At 39.8% G+C, this 25,254-nt stretch overlaps 2 protein-coding genes across 4 annotated transcripts; one reads left to right on the plus strand and one right to left on the minus strand.

The window, feature by feature from the left end:
* Window positions 1-366: 366 nt before the first annotated feature.
* Window positions 367-6,126, plus strand: LOC115682665 (beta-glucosidase 17-like). 3 transcript variants are annotated; one of them, XM_030606961.2, is made up of 13 exons: window positions 367-716; window positions 1,084-1,153; window positions 1,665-1,723; window positions 2,017-2,092; window positions 2,368-2,445; window positions 3,081-3,168; window positions 3,325-3,577; window positions 3,673-3,788; window positions 4,231-4,451; window positions 5,029-5,060; window positions 5,158-5,260; window positions 5,346-5,454; window positions 5,591-6,126. In XM_030606961.2, the coding sequence occupies exons 1-13, from the start codon at window positions 534-536 to the stop codon at window positions 5,808-5,810; spliced, it is 1,608 nt and encodes a 535-aa protein (XP_030462821.1). In that variant the 5' UTR covers window positions 367-533; the 3' UTR covers window positions 5,811-6,126. The 3 variants fall into 3 exon arrangements, with proteins under 3 accessions (XP_030462821.1, XP_056172370.1, XP_030462843.1); XM_056316395.1 differs by having other exon boundaries at window positions 646-716; window positions 1,637-1,723; XM_030606983.2 differs by having other exon boundaries at window positions 670-716; window positions 1,670-1,723.
* Window positions 6,127-16,627: 10,501 nt separating this feature from the next.
* Window positions 16,628-17,338, minus strand: LOC115681107 (uncharacterized mitochondrial protein AtMg00810-like). The gene has a single exon (XM_030604949.2). The coding sequence runs from the start codon at window positions 17,336-17,338 to the stop codon at window positions 16,628-16,630; it is 711 nt and encodes a 236-aa protein (XP_030460809.2).
* Between the last annotated feature and the right edge of the window lie 7,916 nt (window positions 17,339-25,254).

Raw genomic sequence — 25,254 nt, forward strand, 5'->3', positions numbered from 1 at the left:
ACCACGTAAGTTACTTTTGCTGAGTTTTTAACAATCTTGGACATTCTCGTACAAACAGTACCACATATTCGGCTTATCCATTCCATGGGCAATCATTTGGCAGGTTTTTCTTTTATTTTTAAGACAAGAATTTGATGAAGCACGTTTATCACAGCGTCCCCCTTCTCCCATCCGACGGTCATGATCGTATAGCCTAGCAAAATAAAGCATTAACGAATGGTAGTTGCTGTCGAAGCATCTGCTGGGATCTGCAGCGTTTCACCAAACTTTCCACTTTCTGTTTCTCTTCTGCGACAGCTTTTCAATAATGCAGCGTCACGTGGCATCATTTGGGAAAGGTAGAGTTGGGAGAAGTGAATGGCGGGTGCAGTGGACGACGATCCCCGGAATCTGCACCTTTCGACGGTTCACCAACCCTTTGGACTTTCTCTCTCGCTGTATCAATCAATTATTTCCACTTCTGTGACAGGACAGCTCTAAATAATGCGGCTTCATAATCCCATCATCCTGGGGAAAGTAGACTGAGAGAAGAAATGGGATCCCATGCCGGAGTTAGGAACATCTTAGTGTTCATCACATGTTGCTCCATTGCCTGCAGTTCCGGAGCCGTCGGTCGAGAGAACGAGACCTGCGCCCACCCTCCGAGTGACGTGGAGATCAACAGAGGTAGCTTTCCGGCCGGTTTCATATTCGGGGTCGCATCGAGCGCCTACCAGGTAAATGAATTCATAAGAGCTAGCTCACCCTGTATGCACGTGATTCTGTTGCCCTACCAATTTCAGCGAAAGACTGATCTGACGAACTCGATCTACTAGTATTATGGGAAAGTAGCACCGATAATCGTAAAGCGAATAGAGGACTTATGAGAATGTGCTTGCATCATTTTCTGGACATGAACGAGTGGAGTACATTACTGTTTCTTGAAATGAGATTTAACCCGATTTACTAAGCTGAGTGAATGGTTTTGTATGCTAACTCGACCGGTTAAGCAGGGGTTGGATGGTAAACACTAGTTGCTCCACGTCTCTTTTTACTTCGTTGCGGGCGCAAATTTAAGCTTTATACTGGCTTTTGCCTGTTTAGTGCGAAGGTGCAGCTGAAGTAGATGGCAAAGGGTTAAGCAATTGGGACATCTTCACCAGAATGTATCCAGGTCTCTCTCTCTCTCTCTCTCTCTCTCTCTCTCTCTCTCTCTCTCTCTCTCTCTCTCTCTCTCTCTCTCTCTCTCTCTCTCTCTCTCTCTCTCAAACCCACAAATCCAATCAACATTTTAAACAATTTGGGTTGAGGGTGAGGACTAGAATCGCCAAACTCGAACAGTTTCATGCAAATCTTTGAGCAAATTGTACTGGTTCATACAAGATCAGTCTTCCTCTTGACTTGGCACAGTGTTTTTTCTTGTGGAGACTACATTTTTTTGGCCTTTTTTTTTATGTTGTCGTCGTTTTTTGTATTATTAAGATGAGTGTGACCGATCATCTGAATTTTACTATTCGTCAGATCCGGTGGACCACTATTTGTCCTAATTTTGACCGTGAGCACACTAGACCCATCTAAAAAAATGATGAAAAGGACGACTGATTGTCTAATTCTCTCTCTCTCTCTCTCTCTCTCTCTCTCTCTCTCTCTCTCCAAGGAGAGGCCTAATGATATTTTCTTGCCAGAGAAGATAAGTGACAGAAGTTCCGGAGATGTAGCTGACGAATTTTACTACAATTATAAGGTAATGAATCTCGCAAAGAGCTAATATTTTTAGTATTGGAGATCAAACTTCATATAATTCAATGTAAAGTAGGTACACCTCGGTCGAACGAAACAGGCAAAGATGAGAAGTCAATGCTTGATAGAGTGGCCGAATATAATTTAGAAGTGAATATGGTACGATCAAACATCGATAATGTTATGCGTCTAATTCTCACGCGTCTGTCGATTTCTAGGAGTACAAAATCAATCCTCACGGGATTTTCTTATTCCGGTATTAGCTTTAATTCTGACTACAAGTAAATCATGGAACAGAAGGATATAGGTTTGATGAAAGCGATCGGATTGGACTCCTTCAGATTTTCCATCTCCTGGTCGAGAATTGCACCTTGTAAGTGTTCTTATTTGCCAAGCCATTGCGAAGTTTGGTATTATAATCAACACGATTTATGTAGCTTTTGCCACGAATTAATACAAAGTCCAACACGATATTTAAATGCATCCGGTGCATCCTATCGTTGGATCGGATGAACCCCACCAAGTTTAACGTGCATAAGTTTTAAGTAGACAAATATGTATTTGTTTATACGACTTTTTTTCAAAAATTGTTCGCAAATTATACATGTGGCCAATGTAATTAGGCGAAATTCTTTGACTATTTTGTAGATGGGAAAATAAGCAGGGGGGTCAATCAGCAAGGTGTGGACTTCTACAACAATCTGATTGATGGACTCCTAGAGAATGGTAAAGCATGGAATTATAATAATACTAATTATTATTATTATTATTATTATAAGCATAGTGGCTGTAGATTTGAGTTTCGGAAAATGGCTTTTGCTTTTGAAGTTTGGAGTTCTTTCTCTAGAATGGGTTATTATCACGAAAAACCCCATATTGGTACACTTATGACAAATTTATCCCAAATTAATTATTTGACCACCACAAACCCCAAACCGATACACTTGTGACAAATTTATCTCAAACTAATTTTCTGACTATCAAAAACCCCAAACCGGTACACTTATGACATATTTATCCTCAGTTAAATTAGATTAATATCGCAAAAAATCACAAATTGGTAAACCTGTGACAAACGAAGAGGTAATACCCTAAATTGGTATACCCGTCAACTGCCACGTGTCATCCAACTTAGAAAATTTAACAGTAAAAATTAACGGAAGATAAATTTGTCACAGGTGTACAAGTTTGAGGTTTTTTGTGGTCAAAAAATTAGTTTTTGGTAATTTATCACAGGTGAGCCAGTTTGGGGTTTTTCGTGGTAATAACTATATATATAGTCATGATATAAACAAAAAATAGGGTGTCACCATAATTAATCTTCATTTTTATGTTTTTTTTTTCCATGTTGATTTAAGCAGGCATAGAGCCTTTCGTGACTTTGTTCCATTGGGACCTTCCACAGGCTTTAGACGAAGAGTACGGCGGATTCTTAAGCCACAAGATCACGTAGGATACATTCTTCACCTCCAACGAACATATAGTCAAATTACTTGTGACAAATTGGCACAAAAATACTAGTTAGATCCATATTTTTATGGCCATGAAATTCGATACCTATAAATTTACTAATTTGATGGCATTTTCCGACTGTTGTTTTATCAGGAATGATTTCGTTGAATACGTGAACTTCTGCTTTCAAGAATTTGGCGATAGAGTCAAGCACTGGGTAACTGTTAACGAGCCCAATTATTTCTCCTATTTCGGGTATGACCTCGGAGATTCCGCGCCCGGCCGTTGCTCCGACTACGTCGGTAATTGCACGGCTGGGAACTCGGGTACGGAACCCTATATCGTGCTTCACAATTTGCTTCTTTCTCACGCGGCGGCCGTAAAATCGTACAGAGAGAACTATCAGGTTCTTATCATTGATCTTTTCATCCCCATTTTAGGCAATGCTAAGTTCTAAAGTGTGTCCTATTAACTTGTTTTTGCTTTCAATTTTGGGACTAGACTGAACAAAATGGAGAAATAGGGATCTCAATTCAAATCTACTGGATGGTACCCAAGTTTGAGACGGAAATTAGCAGAAAGGCTACCGCTAGAGCCCTTGACTTTTATTTCGGATGGTAGGTTTTCGAAAGGTATTATAAGATGTATCTGTAGTTACTGAAGAATTTGGTCATTGATTTTGGTTTGTCTATCTTTAAATTGTTAAGGAAATTAATTCTCAAGTTTTTTTTTTCAATTGGGTTATGATATCAATATTTACATCTACAACATTTAGGTCAATGTTGCCTGGTTACTTGCCTTACCTATTTACATATGCATTAGATTCGACTTACATAAAAAATGTATTGTTGATGCACAATACTATGATGAAGATAGTTTGACTTTTAATCATTGATTATAACGTCAATGACAGAAAGAATGTTTATATGTGCATGACTAGTTCTCATATGAGCTTTGGACATAAGTATTTAATTGCAATATATGTACCTTAGTTTGATTTAGTAGTTTATAATCTTTGGCTAGTTAAAAATATAGTTAAAATTTCAAATGTGGATGTAGGGCTGCCCATCCAGTGACCTATGGCGAGTACCCTGAGACAATGAGAGAGTACGTGGGAAGCAGATTGCCCAATTTTACAGCGGCGCAATCGGATATGCTCAGAGGGTCTCTTGATTTCATGGCCATCAATTACTACACTGCCAGATATGTGGATGAATCATCTTCATCGTCAACCAGTCTTAATCTCAGCTACTCCACAGATTGTCACTGTAATCTCACCAGTAAGCTTCTCTCTCTCTCTCTCTCTCTCTCTCTCTCTCTCTCTCTCTCTCTCTCTCTCTCTCTCTCGGTTATGGTGTGACATTAGAGGAGTTATTCTCCCAATTTCACAAGACCAAACTCGATCAAACTCGTGTTTCTTCCATAATTCGTAATATAAATCACAGCAATATTCAACGGGTAATATAAGGTATGCGTCCTAAAGTGTCTGCCAGAAGAGCAATTGAGTCCTACAATCCTTGTTTTGCGTGGTTGATCCCTTAAGACTTGTAGGGAATGCTCCACAAGTCCTCCCAAAGATTTGACGGATTCCAGTGCCATTGCCATCAGGCATTGCCACACGCGATTATCCTCAAATTTAATTAAAATAGTTAGACCGAAGTAGCCAGTTGAACATTTAAAAAAAGTTTTAGAACTCAATTTGCAATAACGAAAAAGTTTGGAACTCAACGGGGACACAAGTTGTAACACTAACATCTAGTGAACTGTTCCCCATGCACTTAATCTGTATGAAATAGCCAAGTTTCCTCCTAAGAAGTACTTATTGTATCGTTTTTCTTTCTTTCTCGTATTTTGCAGCCGAGAAAGATGGTGTTCCCATTGGTCAACCGGTGCTCTCTATGAATCCACAAGCACTGTGTTTGTTCTTATTTTCTTTTAATATGTACAAGATCTTGATGCATGCATACTCTCTTATGAATTTTGCAGACAGCCCAAGAATGGCAATATATCTATCCAGAAGGAATTCGGGAGTTTGCGCTCTATGTGAAGACAAATTACAAAGACCCACCAATTTATGTGACTGAAAATGGTAATGTAATAGACCCCAATGCGCACACATACAAAACAAGGGCATAATGTAATGCATCATTGACCATTGAGTTCGTCCTTTGTAGGAATGGCTGATGCAAATAATAAATCATTGCCACTTGAAGATGCACTCAGAGATGGTTTGAGGATAACTTTCTATCAGCTCCATCTGTCCTATCTCTTAAAAGCTATCAAGTGAGTTAACTATAGTCAATCCAATTGCTATGTGTTATGCATTATTATTCGATGTGATTGATTATAAGTGAACATTTAAATGATTGAACTATGTTCAACGCTCGATAAAAGTTTGTTATGATGTAAATGACAACAGGGAAGGAGTGAATGTGAAGGGATATTTCGCATGGACGTTACTCGATGACTTCGAGTGGGACGAGGGTTACACGTTTCGGTTTGGTCTTATCTTCGTAGATTACACCGACGGATTGAAGAGATATCTCAAGGACTCTGCCTTGTGGTTTAAAAGGTTCTTGAGCTTCCATACCAGAAGCGTGTCTCATGGTTCCTTCTCGTCCATGCGCAGTGATGCCTAGGCCTGTAATCTGCTTATGGCTTCACGTAATGCAGCTTGTCGAAGAAAGCTCGAAGACAACATTAATCGATGTCAACAAGAGATAAACATATACCGTTTGAATTTATGTTTCCAAGATGCAGAGGCATTCAGAGCTTTTACATATGAAACCTCATATTCGTTTAAGAAATTGAAATAAGCGCTGTTAAATATGATCTGACGAACTTCCAGATGATATATCATAGCTCTGTTAACTAATTAAAGATGGCACAAGATATGTCCTTTTAAGAGAAATGAACTGATTCATGTCTTGATTAATAGAAATGTTATCAGTTTGATATTGTGATCCCACATTTTCTTGGCCCCTGGTTTTTCCTCATCACTTCAGTTATTCCACGCTCTTCACCTCTTCATATTCTTGTGTGATAACTGTCACCTCTTTATATCCTTGTCTGATGACCATCACATCTTCATATCCTTTTGTGATAATTTTCACATCTTCGTATCCTTGTGTGATAACTGTCCACCGTTAAAGTAACAACCTTGATGGAAGGATGTTGTAAAAGTTAAGAATGGGCTATGGGAAACAGGTCTAAGCCTAGCTCTCTCATAAAGAAAACACACCAACTGTATTGGATTCGCAGTGCCCATTTTATTCTGTCAAAGCTCTGCGAATCCAATGTCAACCGAGCTTAATCAATGGCTAGAGGTCAATTACAGTTCGGGTTATTTTCCATGTTTGATTCTTTTATGCATGGATTTATGCTCTTCAATGCATAATTAGAAATACGGGGAAAATTACCAAAACAATCATAAACCTATTTCAGTTGTATCAATTCAGTGCTAAACCTTTTTTTTCTAATTCAGTCCTAAATTTTTTGCAATTGTGTTGTTTCAGTCAATCCGCCGACACTAACGGGGCAATTTTTTTTATTTTTTTTATTTTTTTGTTTTTTTTCCTTTCTCTTTTCTTTTTTTTTTTCTTTCCTTCTTCCTACGGCCGGCGAGGGCGAGCTCGACCTTGCTCAGATCTAGCGAGGTCGAGCTTCGCCATGGCTGAGTGAGAGAGCTCGCCCAGCCATGGTGAGGGTCACCCTCGCCATCACTCGGCGAGGGCTAGCTTTGCCATGGCTGGGCAAGCTCGACTACGCCTAGCGACGGTGACGGCGAGCCTCACCAATGGCCGGCGAGGTCTGGCTGGTCCAGCAACCGACTGAGGGAAGAAGGAAAGAAAATAAAAAGGAAAGAGAAAGGAAAAAAATAAAATATTATTAAAAATTACTACATCAGCGTCGCCCAGCGTCCGCATCAGCGTTGGCCAGATGAATTGAAATGGCACAATTACAAAAAGTTTAGGTCTGAATTGACATAATTGTAATAGATTTAGGACTATTTTGATAATTTTCCCGAAGAATAACTTATTATGTGTGTGAACTTCTTAAGCCAAAAGGTAACCGTAGCGCATTGGTGAGAGCAAATGTCGTCCGTAGCGCGTGTCCAATGGTGGCGGATCCTATCATCACTATCAACATTTGTCTGGAAATTTGATTTGTTAGTTCATTCCAAACCTATGTTGCGTGTACCAATATTTACACTTTTGTTGTATTATCTAAATGAAAAGTTTGCTCCTTGTGAATTAAGCCAGAGAGATGGATATCGATTTATCGATATTAAAGTAGTGAAGACTAAGAAGTCTTATTTCATTAACAATAACCCTTGGAGCACTTGCTAAGCATATTAAATAAATAATTTATTCAATTTTCAGCATACTGATCACACGTTACGATAGACAATCGGCGCATTAAAAATTAACTCATTACGTAACGATTCTCTGGGCACTTGCTAAATAAAACCCTAACAATTTGTATGGGTTGTTGCATAAAAGCATTGTTCTAGGAGAAACACACAAACATTCAAAGATGATAATGATAGAATGCCCCTTGGAAAACGAGAATAAGAAAGCTTCCGACAGAAGACGAATGCATGTATGATATACCTCTATAGAGTAACTTTCTCTCAAGTGTCAATTGTGCATGTTGAAGTTTCTTTCAAGTTGCACTTTGGTCGTGCTATCATCCAGGTGTGCAGGATACACCGCGACGCGAAAAAATATGGGATTTTAAAGTTGGTTTGTTTCGATATTTTTCTAAAAAAGATAGCTTATATCGATAATAAAAATGTCTGAACGAAAATATTTTCATCATCCATGAAAAAGTATAAATATAAATTGTTGTCGGTAATAAAAATATTTTTTGTTGCCTAATTATTCCAAGCAATATAAACAATTAGTTTTAGGAAAATATTTTACAAATCGTTTTATTTTCCGCGAAACAAGCTAAAGCTGGAGAGAGTGTAAAGAAGTAAGAGGTAGCACAATCAAGAACTTAAATATATAGGTCTCTTGCCACCAGTAGGTTATCAACCTAAGATATAATGGCAATACTCGCCACCCGTAGGAATCCACCTAAGGGATAAGAGCAGAACAAGAAAAACTTATTGTTCTCAAGCCAAATGCTCGAATAATTTATGAATCAACCAAGTTTTGTGTTTTCATTCATCATAGCATTATTATATAATTGAGCATGGAACAACCCTCCAAGCATGAGTAATTTCCTAGACTCATTCAAAAGACATAATTTAATAAAATCCTAAAAACTACAATTTTGACTCTTGGAACATTCATCACGATTAAGACTCATAAAGACCTAGGAACTAAGAAATGCAATAATGACATTTATGAGACATTGAAAATATGAGATATATAATTGGTTGTAGGTCTCCATGTTTTGACTATTTCCAAAACAGTTGAATTAATGGTCTTCGAGGAATATTCTGGCATCACAAACAGAGGCTTAGGGTGCGCATGGCAACGATTCTGTGCCCGGGAACTGATTCTGTTCAGAAATGATTTTTTTTTATTCTGTGCTCGGGAACTGATTCTGAGCATTTGAAGGCATTTGGTAATGGCCCAAAATTTCCATTCCTGAAATAGTAAAAGAACAGAAATGCGTTTGGTAACTGCATAAAATTTCTTTTTATTAATAATATTTTAAATATTTTAATATTTCTTTCTTTTTTTCTTCTCCTCCTTCTTGGCCATGGCCGGTAAAATATTTTTTTTATTAATAATACTTTTATTAAAAATAATTTTTTTATTTTTTTGGCCATGGCCGGTAAAATATTTTTTTATAAATAATTTTTTTATTAATGATTTTTTTATTAAAATATTTTACTAAAAAATATTTTTTTCTTTTTTTTTCGCCATGGCCTGGTCTCTGGCCATGGCCGGTAAAATATTTTTTTTATTAATAATATTTTTTATTAATAATATTTTAATAAAAAATATTTTTATTGAAAATATTTTTTTTATTTTTTTTCGCCATGGCCGGTAAAATATTTTTTATAAATATTTTGTATTAATAATATTTTAATAAAAAATATTTTTATTGAAATTATTTTTTTATTTTTTTTTTCGCCATGGCCTGATCGCTGGCCATAGCAGGTAAAAAATTTTTATTAATAATTTTTTATTAATAATATATTTTTAAATTTTTTCGCCATGGCTAGTAAATTTTTTTTTATTAATAATTTTTTTTTATTAAAATATTTTAATCTCGCCAGATACGGAGAGGGTGGCCCTCGCACCGGACATTAGAAGCTACATTAAAAACCAAGAAAAAGAAGAAAAAAAAAAACTGATTCTCATTTTTGTTCCCAGAATCAAGAAACTACTTTTTTTTTTATTCTTGATTCTACTCCAAAACTGATTCTGGGCACAAATTTGCAAGAATTTGTGCCCAGAATCAAAAAAATTAAACAAACGGATTTCTATTCCCAAACTGATTCTGGGAACAAAAGAACATAATCAAATAATATTTGGCAAGTTGCCATGCGCAGCCTTAGTGACTACGAATTGTGCAAAAATTAATTGATTTGCCTCGGTCACTAATGGTGCTGCATGCCATAATCTGAGTTTGTTGATACCTGAACTTATTGGGCCTAGCCGTGATCACTCTTGGCCATCCCGTCCGAAAAGATCAGGGTTAAGTGCACCCTTAATCCTCTTAAGTTTCAGCATTCAATTGATTCGATATTCTGACTTTTATATTTTTACAATCAAGTGGTCTATCTTTCTCATTGTGCGATCTGGTTTTTGTTTTGTGTAACCAAGTTCACTTACTTTCCTCATTTGATAACAAATTCTATTGTTTCCCCGAAAGGTGTGGACAAATAACGTTTTGAAATGTAAATCGACGCGAAAATCAACAAAAATTGCAAACGGTCATTTGCAGATTTTTGGACAAGAAACACAATTTGACGAAAAAATTAAAGATACGAAAACTAAAGAATATCATGTCCAATCATGTAAAAGGATATTGAAAAAGATAAATAGAAAGTAAAATCGAACAACCTGTGTTCATTGATTGATTGACAGTCCTTTGCACAAATTACAATTCGACTGTTTATAGCTACTACTGACATTTAACAACGGTTACAAAGAAATAAAATCCATCCTACGTTACTCATAGAATTCAATCATTTGTATTTACAAATGGTTAATCAACACATTTACACAACTCCACAAACTGACGATTGCTCTTCCACTCTTCACGTCTAGCTTCACCAGTTGCTTTTGAAGTCCCTTGTTCCATTACTCGACGGTTGCAATAACCCATATTTCTCAGCCAATATCATTAGTGGCTTTCGAGATGTATGGCATCCACAACCTGATGATTGTGTTGGTTTTACTTCTTCTTAGCTGAGTCAATGAGCACTAGCAAATCGTGTCCAAAGTTGTCAACTCCATTACATAGATGGACTACTTCGTATCCAGCTCATCACAGGTCATGTTAATCACGACTTTTGTCGACTAACTATACTTGCTGACTAAGAACCTTCAACACTTGGCAAATTTTACCTTTATTGTATTTTGCTCGGTCTTTCTGAGTGCAAGTCGACGGCTAAAGACTTGGACTTTATTTTGTGTCAACGGCTATCGAATTACTATTTCTTTTTCTCTGAATTTGATTTTTACCAATCGATTTGACGCTCATTTGACGCCACACTGGTATTACATGCCATTTTCTCCCACATTATTAATGTCATGTCATTGATTGATTTGATGGTTTAGTGTGACGGCAGAAGGTCGAAAGACTTGATTATACAAATTGAGAAAGTTTGAGGATTAAATTATACAAGATAAAATTTAAAGAAGTTAAATCACACTAATAAAAAAATTTAGGGAACAAAATCACACAAACATTGAAATTGAGAAGATTAAAACTTTACTCAACCCAAAACATCATTATATTAATATAATATTAAAGTAATCAATTACTTTCAAATGACAATCCATGTTTTCAGAGACCCGATGGGGATGTCACACTTGCCAAGAGAAGATAGGTCAAGCTGTGTCATGTTCCAATATTTCTAGGTTTAAACCAGGAATGCTGACAATACATCCATATAATCACTGGGAACATAATTATATCTTAATCACTATTATTCGGGTGCGACATACAGTAACCAAACCTAAATTTTTATTTTAAATTAAAAACTAAACAAATCAAAAGATCTTAATAGAGTCAGCCAAGAAGACAAAACAAAATTACAGCCACAATGTTGGAAACACCAATTTTTCTTATGTAAGATGATGTTTTATCAATCGAATCATGCCCTTTTCGGGCCGACTAATTTAGAAATTTGTACCTTTTTGTTTTGGTGGAGGCATGACCATTCCCTCTAATGAAAAAGTCCAAGTCCTACAATGGCGGAGGAGAATCATGACAAACACTAGTCAACCAAAGAAGAGGAAAACATGGTAGAAACACAGTATTTGTCTTCATCAAATTCAAATGATTTTGGAAATTTTATTGATATTTTTAATCTTTTAAACACATAAAATAGCGATTTACCTAAACGAGGCCAAGTCCCAATAAAAAGAATGTACTTTACCTTCTTGGATTAGTTTGTCCTTTTTCCCAAATGAAATTTCATTAACCAACTAATTAAATGTTAACTTGATTAAGTCAAATTGCAGTGAGAATGTTATTTTCGCAAGAATTCCCATGTCTAGATAAAATACTCTTCGTTTAAATCCTATCATTTCCAAAGGGAAACGTTTTTCCATTCCTTGTCAACCTGCAAAGCCGAGACAACTTAAGCACTCAAATCTCTTTCTTGTCCAAGAAGGTCGTACAACAACTTTACAGGAGACAACTTTTGCTCACATTATGCTGTATTTTCTTTGTTATGAAGAAAAACCTACACCAGAGGGATGAAAATGGAAAGAGGGCTAAAGATCAACGACTATCTGAATGCACCATTATCCGACCTTACTCTGACTTTGAACTAGATGGGATCTGGCATGATCAATCCGAAAACAATGTCAATTATCATTTGTAATCCTATTTTGTTTTTTCCTAGTCCCCTACCATTGCCCAACCCCGGCCACAGTTGTCTCCACCACATCATGTCGCTGCCGTTGAACATGGCGACCTCCTCGATCCCACCATTCTGGCCGAGCTTGTCTCCACTCAAGTCCATGTCCTCGCTTGCCTCTTTATTCCCCGTCCACTCTGACTTCCTGTACCTTATCCCTCTATCACCTCAATGTGTGAGCGTTGAGCTCAACATCGCCCTCGATAGAGCTCAACACCGCATGTCGAGCTTTGCGCCATTAACGACATGTCAGTGCAAGAGCCGAAGCATATTGGATAAAGGAGAGAGAATTGATTGGAGGGTACATTGATCGCATAATAAAGAAAAGGTATTTTTATCTATTTTGAGGGTGGAAATAGCCCCACCATTTTTCGACTTTGACCGAGATTACCGCCTCCCTCTCAAACTATTCCAGGTCGAGTTATGTTGGCTTTGACACTTTACAAATTGCATTGGCTCATGGGTGTCCATAAGATTTTCCCTTACAAAGAAAAGTTAGATCATTCGCATCTCGGAATCATTTAACCTTTGATGATAACAAACCCAATATGGTCCTTCATCGAATTCATGCAAATAGAAGGCCATCGCTAAAAAGCGAAGCGTACACATTTTCATGTCTAAATTAGGCTTTTCAAACTTCCTCTTTTTTCTTTTTCTTCATGGTATGCCGTATATATATCATCTTTTATTTTGTTTATTAATCAATTAAAGAGATAATAAATGATGATAGACTTTAAGAAATTGTTTCCACGTAAGATATGCAATGTTGGAATATCTTTATTTTATTAAAAAGTCACCGTCCTCACTTAAGATAAGAAGGTTAAAAAAAAACAAAATAAATTATTTTTAAATGTCCCCCAAATTGGGGGCACAAGTTAGTGGAAAGAAATCCTGCTTTTGACGGCTCAAAATGCAGCTCAAAGTCAAACGCAGCCCAAAGTCAACTCCAAAGTCCGAACAGAGAACGCCAGGTCTTTTCACTACTTCCCATTTCTTGGTTTTTGCTACCTTTCAGGGAGACACCAATTGCATTATTTAAAGTTGACTCCGGAAACGTTTTTTCCATTTAGGGTAACTTTGTTTCACGAAAACTCAAAATTTGAAAAATATTTTCTAAAAAACGATTGATTGTATTATTTAAAAAAATTAGTTAACGGAAAATATTTTCAATGGCGATAACAATTTATGCTAATTATTTTCGTGGATGATGAAAATATTTTTCACTCACTTGTTTTAGTAAGCGATACAACCGATCATTTTTAAAAAAATATTTTTCAAATTTTAAGTTTTTATGAAATAAATGCACCCTTAAGAAAAGTTTAATAAAGAGTGCAATTGAAAAACGTAAGAGAAGATAAGAAAAATGTAATCGCACTCCCTCCCTAATGATCATTTCTTGAATACTGTCAAGTGCCAACCTGGAAAGCACAAAGAGAGGACGAAGTGAAGCACTTCGTAATGCTTGAAAGCACTTACTGTCTGATGGGTTATATTTATCCTGATCCTAATTGGAGAAAAAGTCCTCCGATCATGTCATTGATTGGTACTTTACAGGTTTAGACATCGACTATATGTAAAGTCAACTAAATATAAAAGCATAGATACCCTTGAATTATTAGAAAATATTTAATCTGGTCCCCCAACTCTTTTTGGCCAAGTGAATCCCTAACTATGCATTTGTTTTTTTAAACTAGGTCCTTCCATTACAGAAATGAAAATCCATTTTGGCACCCTACGTGGCTATTAAAACCAAAAGTAACCCCCCCCTACTAAATTCAAAGACAGGAAATTTTTTGTGTTCATGGAAAACGAAAGGAAGGGGAAAAGCCCAGGTGTTAGGGGGAGAGTCGAATAATCACCTAGAGATTAATTGATCCACGAAAATTAAGAGCGCGCATAATAACCATTCTGTTTATTTATTTTTCTGTTTCGAGAACAGGTTTGGAATAGATATCCATTTAGTAACGTAATTTCATTTTTCTATTTCTCAAACAAATTTTGATTTTAAAAATAGATTTGGAAAAGAAATGAGAAATAAAAATTTTCTACTTTTCTATTTTTAGAACAAAAATAAAAAATAAAAACTCTTCTCATCACTTACCCTCTTTACTAGCCAACCGCCCATCTGCCGCCTCCCACTGCCGCCCTCCACCGTTGCCTACTATCCGCCGTCGCGTCCAATTGCCGTCTATCGTCCTCCGCTGCCCGACGTCAGCTATCTCCTGCCACCGCCCGCCCGTCGGCTACTCCGGAGGGGGAAATTTTATGTCGTTATCAAACGAATTTTTGTTTTGTGAATAGAAATTTTGTGTCATTATCAAATCCGTATTTTTGCTCAGAAACTTGTCTAGGAAATAGAAATAGAAAAATCTATTTCTTGCAAGAAATTGATTTCCAGAACATAATAGTTATCATTCTGCACTAAATATCTAAGTCTAGAGGTCTGGTTACAGGTGGGGAAGGATTAACACCTTCTTGTCGCCCTTTCAATACCATATTCTTTCGTTAAATTCTATCTTGCCATATCACAGGATTTCCTAATTCTAATAAACATATAGTTTTCGAAAGGATTTTGAAAATTGAAAACTTGGTCGCCCACCCCCTTTTAGGTGAAGTCGCCACATCATGAAGCAGACGACAATTCAACGACATCGTGCCATGTATGAACAATGGCTTTTCGAAAACATGCAATGAGTAAAGAAAAATGAACAAACGGATGAATCCAATCTTTCATAAATAAACAAGTAAATAAGCTCAAATAGGCACGAATCCAAAGCCATAAATAATCAAATACACCTTAGGTATGTGTCATGATCCCGAGGATTCCATGCACCAAGGACCGTGACATGATCAAGAAAGAGCAGGTCAAATCTTTGAGAGCTTCCAGAACATTCCCATGAGAAAGAGCAGGTCAAATCTTCAAGAGCTTCCAGAACATTCCCAGGAATAGGCGATACGATAATTCTGCCGTGTTCTAGAAAATTCTTGGCATAAATGCTGGTAGTTGATGGATGGAGAGATGCGATCTCCTCCGCTAGATCAAATGCCGATCAACAGATGTAATTAGTCGAGTCTTTGTATAAGTAAGGGTGTTCTCCCACTCATTTGAATCATCCAAACAATTGAAGCAATTTCCATTCTCTCCCAAAGCTTCTTTGCGTTCCAACGATCCACGGAAACCTAAGTCGCTACACGGGTCCAATTCCAAACAATTGATCCGTGACAAGAGATATCAGACCAAGTAGAGAGAATCCAACCAAGGAGATCGAGGAGCATATTAATTGGTCGTGAGAATGTCAAACCAAGAACTTGCCTTAGTTATCGTGGATGAGAGGGCTTCCCAAGAGCAGGTCGCCCAAGAAAAGACCCATGGGAGATCCAAGAAGAGGGAAACCTCGTCGGACGTCATGGCCGCGCTTGATGAGAAGCTCAGAAAGATGAGAACCGCTACATTGGAGTTCAACGTAGAACTCGATGAAGTAAAAGGCCATATCAATGAGGTCAAAGGAACTCTCCACCACGAATTTACGAATGTCGTGAATCAAACTATGGCCCCTTTGCACAAGAAGGATGAAGCCCTCGAAGCGTCGATCAATGCTTTGAAGCTAGAAGTCTTAGAGCTCAAAGAAGACAACTCCCACGAGACCGAGGTCGAAGCCTTGAAGTTGGAGGTCCAAGAGCTCAAGACAAAGCTCGTCCTGTGCAAGGCAAGTGTCACAAATAGTGCTATGCCCGTTCAAGTGGCGCATAAGCTGGATGTGCCAAAACCCAAAGAGCTCAAGGGCAACCGATCCGCTAAAGAGGTGAACAACTTCCTATGGAGCATGGAGAAATACTTCGGTGCCGTGGGTATCCAAGACAAGTTGGCCAAGGTACGAACGCTTCAATATTCCTAGTTGATAATGCAATGCTTGTAGAAGAATAGTTTTCTCTATATTGAATCATACTGTACAACATTACAATCTTTCTTATATACAATACAAGGGATAACACTAGCATCTCAATAAATCAGGAAAAAAAAATCCCTATTTTGTAGGAAATACAGCTCACGCCAACACTCCCCCTCAAGTGGGTGAGAAGATGTCTTCGATACCCATCTTGATGAGTGAGCTCTGAAACGCTCTACTTGACACATCTTTGGTCAAAACGTCAGCCAATTGATCTTCAGATTTGACAAAAGGCAACTGAATTACTTTAGCATCCAAATTCTCCTTGACAAAGTGTCTATCAACTTCAACATATTTGGTTCGATCATGCTGAACCGGGTTGTGAGAGATAGCTATAGTGGCTTTATTATCACAAAACAACTTCATCCCAGACTATGGTGGATACCCAAGTTCGGACAACAGCTTTTTAAGCCATAATAACTCACACAACCCCTTCGCTACTCCTCTCGGATTACGCCTCGGCCTTGGACAAGGCTACAACTTTTTGCTTCTTGCTCCTCCACGTGACCAAGTTACCTCCTACAAATGTGAGATAACCTGACGTTGACCTTCTATCTGATGCGTTCCCTGCCCAGTCCGCATCCGTATATCCTTCCACTACAAGGTGATCATTATTTGCAAACATTATCCCTCTCCCTGGAGCCGATTTTAAATATCGAAGGATACGATATACTACATTCATATGTTCTTCACTAGGAGCATGCATAAATTGACTCACAACACTTACTGCATAAGCAATGTCTGGGCGAGTGTGAGACAAATAAATTAATCTTCCTACTAACCTTTGATACCTCTCCTTATTAGTCGGCACTTGATCAGGATACTTCCCAAGTTTATGATTCTGCACTATAGGAGTATCGGCTGGCTTACAGTCCAACATTCCCACTTCAGCCAACAAATCAAGTACGTATTTTCTCTGTGACAAGAAAATTCCTTCCTTAGACCTAGCTACCTCAATACCTAAGAAATATTTCAGTCCTCCCAAGTTCTTCATCTCAAACTCTTCTGCCAACTTCTCTTGAAGCCTCGAAATTTCTTCAGTATCATCTCCTGTGATGATCATATCATCAACATATACGATCAGGGCAGTCACCTTACCTTGGCTTTGCTTCAAAAATAAAGTGTGATCTGAATTGCTCTGAGAATAACCGTACTTTCTCATGGCTGAACTGAACCGACCAAACCAAGCACGGGGTGACTACTTCAAACCATATAACGACCTCTTCAATCTACAAACAACATTCGGCTTACCAACACATCCATATCCAGGTGGAACCTCCATGTAAATCTCTTCCTCCAAATCTCCATGAAAAAATGCATTCTTCAGATCAAACTAATGCAATGGCCAATCCAGATTTGCGACAAGTGACAACAAAACCCGCACAGTATTCAATTTTGTAACTGGAGAGAAAGTCTCCTGATAGTCCACACCATAAGTCTGTGTGTATCCTTTTGCGACCAATCGAGCCTTGTACCTCTCAATGGTACCATCTGCCTTGTGTTTAATGGTGAACACCTACCTACACCCTACGGCTTTCTTCCCTTCTGGCAACGCTACAAGTCTCCAAATCTGATTTTTTTCTAATGCTTCCATCTCCTCATTCATAGCTTGGACCCATTTTGGATCCTTCAAGGCCTCTCCCACCCCATTCAGAATTCGAACAACTGATACATTTGACATAAAAGCCTTACAAAATTCCGACAGCCTTCTTGTTGACACAAAATCGGCAATGGGATATTTAGACCTTCATTCCTCGACAGCCGGTGAGTATCGACTAGGAGGCTTGCCCCGGTTATGCCTGTCAGGGAGTTTATATCTAACAACCAAATCAGAATCATCAGAAACCTCAAGATCAGGAAGAGAGCTTACCTTAGGATCATTCTCAGGAGAGTGGTTGTGTACTGAAGAAAGGACAATTTGTGAAAGAGCAAGCTGATCTTGCTCATTAGGTGTAGATATAGGTTGCCGGTCATCCCCACTTTCAGCTGAAAAACGATCACCATCCCCCCTCATCATCTGCCATCGCACCCTCTCCCTCATTGCCTGCCATCGAATCATAGCCTAGATCATCATCAAACTGCACCATTGAAACTTTTCGTGAGCCGGTTAATGGTCCAACCCCACCCAGTCACACCCCGGACTCCACATGTCCTCCTGACTCCGCACCCTCCATGCCAATGTCCCACCAATTTTTCTTTTCACTATAATTCTCCCCCTGAAAGGAACAATGGGGTAGAGAAAAATAGGACTTAGACTCCAGAAAAGTCACGTCCATGGTAACATGTGTCTTCTTGGTTGTCAGAGCATAGCAGCGATACCCCTTTTGGTGAGTCCTGTAACCAATAAATACACACGATACCGCACACGGGTCAAGTTTGGTGCGTTGGTTCTTGTGAAGATGCACAAAAGCTACACACCCAAACACTTTAGGGGGTATTGTCAAGACTGAAGGAAGAAGCACAAATTGCGATAGAACTTGTAATGGAGTTTCAAATTGCAACACACGAGAAGGCATACGATTCATCAAGTGAACGGCTGTGACCACCGCTGCATCCCAAAACCTTTTTGGAACATTGCCGCCGACCAGAAGAGCTCTCGCTGTCTCTAGAATGTGGCGGTTCTTTCGTTCGGCCACACCGATCTGTTGAGGGGTTTGAGTTCAAGAGGTCTCATGGATGAGACCATGTTCCTTAAAAGAAGAGGTAAGGTGTTTATTGATATATTCCCCACCATTGTCCGTGTGGAGAATCTGAATACGAGCTTTAAATTGGGAGGCAACCATTTTATGAAACATACGGAACATGTTAGGAGCCTCATATTTATGCTTCATCAGATACAACCATGTCATACGTGTGCAGTCATCAACAAAGGTTATAAACTATCTCATTCTAGACATTATAGTAATTGGAGATGCACCCCACACATCAGAATGAAACAAACAAAAAGGCTTGCTACTTTTATTGGAGCTCAAAGGAAAAGAAACACGATGACTCTTTGCTATACTGCATGTTTCACATTGAAAAGCAGAATCCGATAAACCACGAAACAACTCAGGAAACAAATACTTCAAATATCTAAATGATGGGTGCCCCAACCGACGATGCCACAACCAAACATCCTTCTCCTTACTAACAGACCGACCAGGAGTGTAATAAGCGTAGCCAAAACTGAGATCATCCACAATGTATAGCCCCTCCTTCTTAGTACCACGCCCAATAATCTTCTTCATGAGAATGTCCTGAAACAAGCAGAAGTATGGGTATATAAGAACACGGCAATTCAACTCATCAGTAATCTATCCAATAGACCATAAACGGTTGGACAAAGAGGGCACAAGTAATGTATTAGATAGAGAAAGAGATGGCATGAAAGTCACACTCCCAGCCCCGGTGACCAGATGGCAATGTCCATTAGCATTATACACATTGTCTCGCCGCAGTGAGGTACGATTGACTAGGTCATTGGGGTCAGGTGTCATGTGATCGGTAGCGCCTGAGTCAATAATCCAGCCATTGTTTCCACCATGACGAGTAGTGACAAAAACAGAACCACAATTACCTTCAGAAGGAAGGGTGGAAGAATTAGTTGAAGGTACCATCGGGACCAAGGAAAGAGACGAACTCCCAGTCACCAAGGATGCCTGCCCTGCACTCTTGCCCAATTCTGCTTCAGATTTCTTCTTCTTCGCTTGCAAATCGTCCCACCAATCCAGGTATCCATGCAGCTTAAAACAAGTGTCCCTAGTGTGTTTGGAATTGCTACAGTGAGAACAGCCGCCGGGCACCTGAGACTTGGCCTTGATAGCAGACCGAGAGCGCCCACCTCTACCCACCGAACTGCCTGCCATCAACTACAGAGACGGGTCTCCTCGACTGCCCCGTGAGACCATTGCTGTACCCGTAGGAAAGCCATCGGTATTGGTCAGCATCACGGTTTGGCGCACATCTTCCCTGCGGACGCGTGCATAGGCTTCCTCAACTGTAGGGAAAGGCTGCATCTGCAAGACATCTGCACGAACCTTGTCGAGACGATCATCAAGTCCATCCAGAATAAGGTAAACCCTATTCTCTTGAACAACATTATTGTAGCGCTCAATATCTGCAGGACACACCATAGGATTAGGACTGCGGAAATCAATTTCATGCCTGAGTCCTTGAAGATCATTGTAGTATTTTTCGATTGGTTCTCCAGCTTGCTTGAGTCGTGATACCCGGCGCTTTAAATCATACACCTGAGAAGTATCGGTGCCATCAAAGAAAGTGGTAGCTACGAAATCCCACACAACTTTAGTGGTAGGGAATCTGATAAAATTGTCAATCAACGCCGGATCCATGGAATTGATGAGCCATCCTTTCACAGTCGAGTCCTCGGTTTTCCACTTCAGAAAACCAGGATCTGTAGGCAAAGGCTAAGGGAGATTTCCATTGATATACCCCAGCTTGTTTTTGCCTGTGATGTACATTTCGACAACTTGAGACCATAAGCCATAGTTGGTTCCATCCAGTTTAATCGCAATCTGAGATGAAGCCGAATCATTCTGTGGTGTTGGTGCTGGAGGTGGAGGAGGAGGATTCTGATTCTGAGTCAGTCTGGTGGTTAGATTCTCTAAGAACGCTTCTGTGGTTGAATTCCCCCCTTGATTTTGGTGGAGAATCACTGCTCCTCTAGGGTTTTCATCAGCCATGGATCCAATGTCGAGTGTGATCGGGTGAGACGAAGTCGGCCGGCGCGAGACAACGGCACGGTGAAGAAGACGAGCAAAAAAAAATTTCTCAAGGGCGCTGCCCCCGAACCACCGTAATCGGGGATTAACGTACAGTACTCACAAGGAGCGAACTCTAGGCTCTGATACCATATAGAAGAATAGTTTTCTCTATATTGAATCATACTGTGTAGAATTACAATCTTTCTTATATACAATACAGGGGATAACCCTAGCATCTCAATAAATCAGGAAAAAACAAAAAAAAAATCCTCATTTTGTAGGAAATACAGCTCACGCCAACAATGCTTTGGTGGCACAACAGGTGCAATAAGACCAAGTGAGGCGTCGATCCCATCAACACTTGGAATGGCTTCATCGAGAAGTTTCGGGACTACTTCTTCCCCGAGTTCACTCAACAAGAGGCCCGGAGCAAGCTCTATTGCCTTGAGCAACGAGGCACGGTTCGAGAACTCAAGCTCCAAATTCCCAACCTAGGGGAGAAAGAGGCTCTCGGGGCATTTATGGAGGACTAAAGCCGTGGGAACAACTCGAACTCAAGTGAAGGGACATCCGAAGTATCTTGAGGGCGCTAACCATGGCCGAGTCTCTTGCTGACTTCACCAAAGAATCCTCCTAGTCCAAAGGGAGTGTGTGGAAATCGGATCGCCACCACGAGGATGAAGAAGACCAAACTGTCCGTGGCCGAAAAGACCCGTATGGAGACCACAACCGTGGCCGGAGAGACCATGGTAGAGAGAGAAGTCATGGGGAGAAGGGTCCTCCAAACAACCCAACCTGAGGTGGAACTGATCCCAAGAAGACTACAAAGATAGGTTCGAGAATCCACCGCCATCCCCGTGCTTCATTTGCAATTGTCCCCATGGACTCAAAGTGCCCGAAAAAGAGCAAAATCAACGCGTTTCTCGCTATAGAAGAGGATGAGGAGCTGAAGCAAGAAAAACGTGAAGTGAGACTTGGAACCGTGGAGGTTCTCAACTTGATCAACTCCGTTAAGCCTAAAGCACCAATCAAGAAGAAGCCCACAAGTTTGCACCTATCATTTACGGAAGTCAAGGTATGTGGCGAATCCCTCTATACCTTGGTTGACACGGGTGTTTCACACTTGTTCATGTCAAGTGAAGTGGCCAAGAGCTTGGGAATTCACGTGGAACCAACCGGTCATCGATACAAGGCCATCAACTCTAAAGACGTACTGGCAATAAGAATTGCCCGAGACGTGGCACTCCAAGTCAGTGGATGGAAGAGCAAGCTCTCATTCGAGCTATTTTTACTCGATGACTACAATCTCATCTTAGGTTTCGAATTCTTCGATACTACAAGGGCCATGATAGATTTGAGGACCAAGATGATTGTCATCACCGACCTAGAATGCCCGTCAATGGTGCATATGCTCCATGGATTGACCGACACAAAAATCCTCTCCACGATCCAACTCGTGGACAATAGGCCAAGAGTTGAGACTTTCGAGATCAAGTCATGAACAAAGCCGAAGGTAGAGGTGGATCGTTCCCCTCAACACGAAATGCCAATCCATGTGCTCTTCCCGGAAGTGGCAAACTTACCGACCAACATAGAAGTGGCCAAACTGAACAAGGAGTCAAATAGCCAATAAGTCGAGAAGCCAAAGACAAAGCGAAGTCGGAATCAAAAGAACCGACAACGCTCCAAGAAACCAACAAACAACCTTGAGTCGAGAGCATCAAGGACGTTGCTCGAATGGGTGGGGGAGAATGTCACAGTCCCAAGGTTTCCATGCACCAAGGACCGTGACACGATCAAGAAAGAACGAGCCAAATCTTCAAGAGCTTCCGAAACATTCCCAGGGACAGACGATACGGTAATTGTGTCGAGTTCTAGAAAATTCTCGGTATAAATGCGGGTAGTTGGTGAATGGGAAGATGCGATCTCCTCCGCTAGATCAAATGTCAACCAACGGATGTAATGAGTCGAGTCTTTGTATTAGTAGAGGTGTTCTCCCCCTCATTTGAATCATCCAAATAATTGAAGCAATTTATATTCTCTCCCAGAGCTTCTCTCTCTAGAATTTCTCTCTCTATGATCTGGAGAAGCGAGTGAGCAATCAAGAAAAGGTTTGGCTTAGGCGCTCTAACAATCCAAGAAAGCCTAACTCACCGCACAGATCTAATCCCAAACAACCAACCCATGACATATGCATGACAGAATTACAAAACATTGTGGATGAGTCTTGTTGTAAATAATGCGAAAGTTAATGGATCTTGTAATTAAACCAACGTAAGAGAATGAAGTCACCAAAGAAATAAATGAGAACAATAAATAACACCACAAATTTACGTGATTCGATTCGAGTATTAATATCTACTTCACAGGGAGAGCTAGCCAGAAATAATCTATTAATCACTCGGGGGATTACAGAGTTACAAATGCTCACATACTCAAGTGTTTTCTAGCCATAAATTATACCCGAATATACAGTTTTTAGATTCATATAATTGCTCTATTACACGAAGAATTATCTCACATATTGAAATACTCACGTCCTTGAAGAAAATGCCACAGTTTGATGTAAAGTTCTCTAGAAAAAGATATTATAGGTGCCATAATTTTCATACGGTGTTCACTTTAGTGCTAAAACTTACTAGATTACTTCAGCACCACATTAGAGAAAAACGATCACTTAAGGCCGCGAGTGATAACTATTTTGTTTCCCTATTTTTCTATTTTTTTATTCCCGAAAACAAGTTTAGAACAAAAATCCGTTTTGTGAAATAATTTCATTTCTTTTATTTCTGGGACAAATTTTGGTCCAGAAATATATTTGGAACAGAAATAACAACTCTCCTTTCTATTTATTGCTCACCCTTGCCGCCCATCGCCGCACACTCGCCGCCAGCTACCGCTCGCCGGCCGCCTGTAGTCGCCGCCCCTCACCAGTTGTCCGCTGCCACCCGTCGACAGCCGTCCGTCGCCGCTGCCGCCGCCGCCGCTACCACTCCCTGGCTAGTGGGAACAGAAATTTTGTGTCGTTATCAAACGAATTTCTATTCCGAGAACAGATATTTTAGTCGTTATCAAATGCTACTTTTTGCTCAGAAATTTGTCTGGGGAAGAGAAATGTTGTCATTCGCGCCCTAAGTGCCTCTAGAGATGAATCCGACAAATATTACGTGGCTTTTTCAATTAAATATTAATACCTATGTGGATTTTCTTATATATAAAAAGAAAGTCCAAGTGGACGATGAGGTGGTCTTTAATCACAAAATGACGCCACATTAAAGTAATTTGCTCTCTTTCTCTCTCGCTCGCTCACTCTCTTTCTCTCTCATGCAAGCCTTATGCTTCAATGGTAGTTATCCCTCGTGAAAAGATATATACATGTGTGTATATATATATATATTCACACACTCGATCCTCTACACATCGCGTAAGGTGAGGAAGTTCCACATCGTCATCGATTTTCTCGACTATTGGATGCCTAATCTCAGTCCATGGCTTCGTTTTGCTGTCATGAGGACCACTCTATTAATGTGGATACGAGGTCGTGCAAGATTGACGACCATTTCGCAGTACCACTGCTCCTCTATGGATGCGATTCATTGGTGAACTTGCATTCAAGGCTCTATAGCTTCTCATTTAATAGGAGTGTCGCTTGGAGTAAACTCATGTCTTTGTCCATCGGTGACTCGAAGGTGACCAGGTGATACATGCAATCTTGATGGGTAACCGTATTCTTGAGAACCTTAGGTTGGAAAGACACCATGGTTTGAAGCAAAACATCAAGCGCTTGACTGACACTGGCGATGAAGGATCGAGCGAGCGCGAGGCACTTCGAACACTGGAATTAAAAAAACAAGGATAACAGAGGCACAACCGGCGAGACTTGGAAGTGATGGACGGTTTCGATCAATGATGGCTACAACGTCCGGAGAGTGATGGAGAAGGATCCTCGACAATCGAACTTCTAAAAATCCTTTAGAGAGGATTCCTTGAGGTCCCTGTGTATGCTCTGTTGTGCGTTATTTTGGCTGTAATGAGCTCGAGGTGACAGGCGATGGAGATTGGACGGTAGTTGACATGGAGATGGTGGACGATTGATTGAAGGTGATCAAGAAGGAAAATGGTCTTTGAACCTTCCTTCCTTGCTCGAGAACTCTGAGGGAAGATTTGGTTAGTAGCTGCTTTTAGTACGCACTTGATGAGGGTTTCTCCTGGAGATTTTGAGTCCGCTTTTGTCGTCATTGCGTATGAAAATTAGGGTTTATAATTGGAACAAACATGTTGAACAACATCGTTTAGGGCATTTATGCTTACTCAAAGTGCTGTCGAGCCATGTCAGTCGAAAAAAAAATGATAATATATTGTCACGTCGGAT

Source organism: Syzygium oleosum, unplaced genomic scaffold, assembly GCF_021117445.2.
Source record: "Syzygium oleosum isolate NSW1041296 unplaced genomic scaffold, Sole_v2.1 Sole_v2.01, whole genome shotgun sequence".
Classification (NCBI taxonomy): Eukaryota; Viridiplantae; Streptophyta; class Magnoliopsida; order Myrtales; family Myrtaceae; genus Syzygium; species Syzygium oleosum.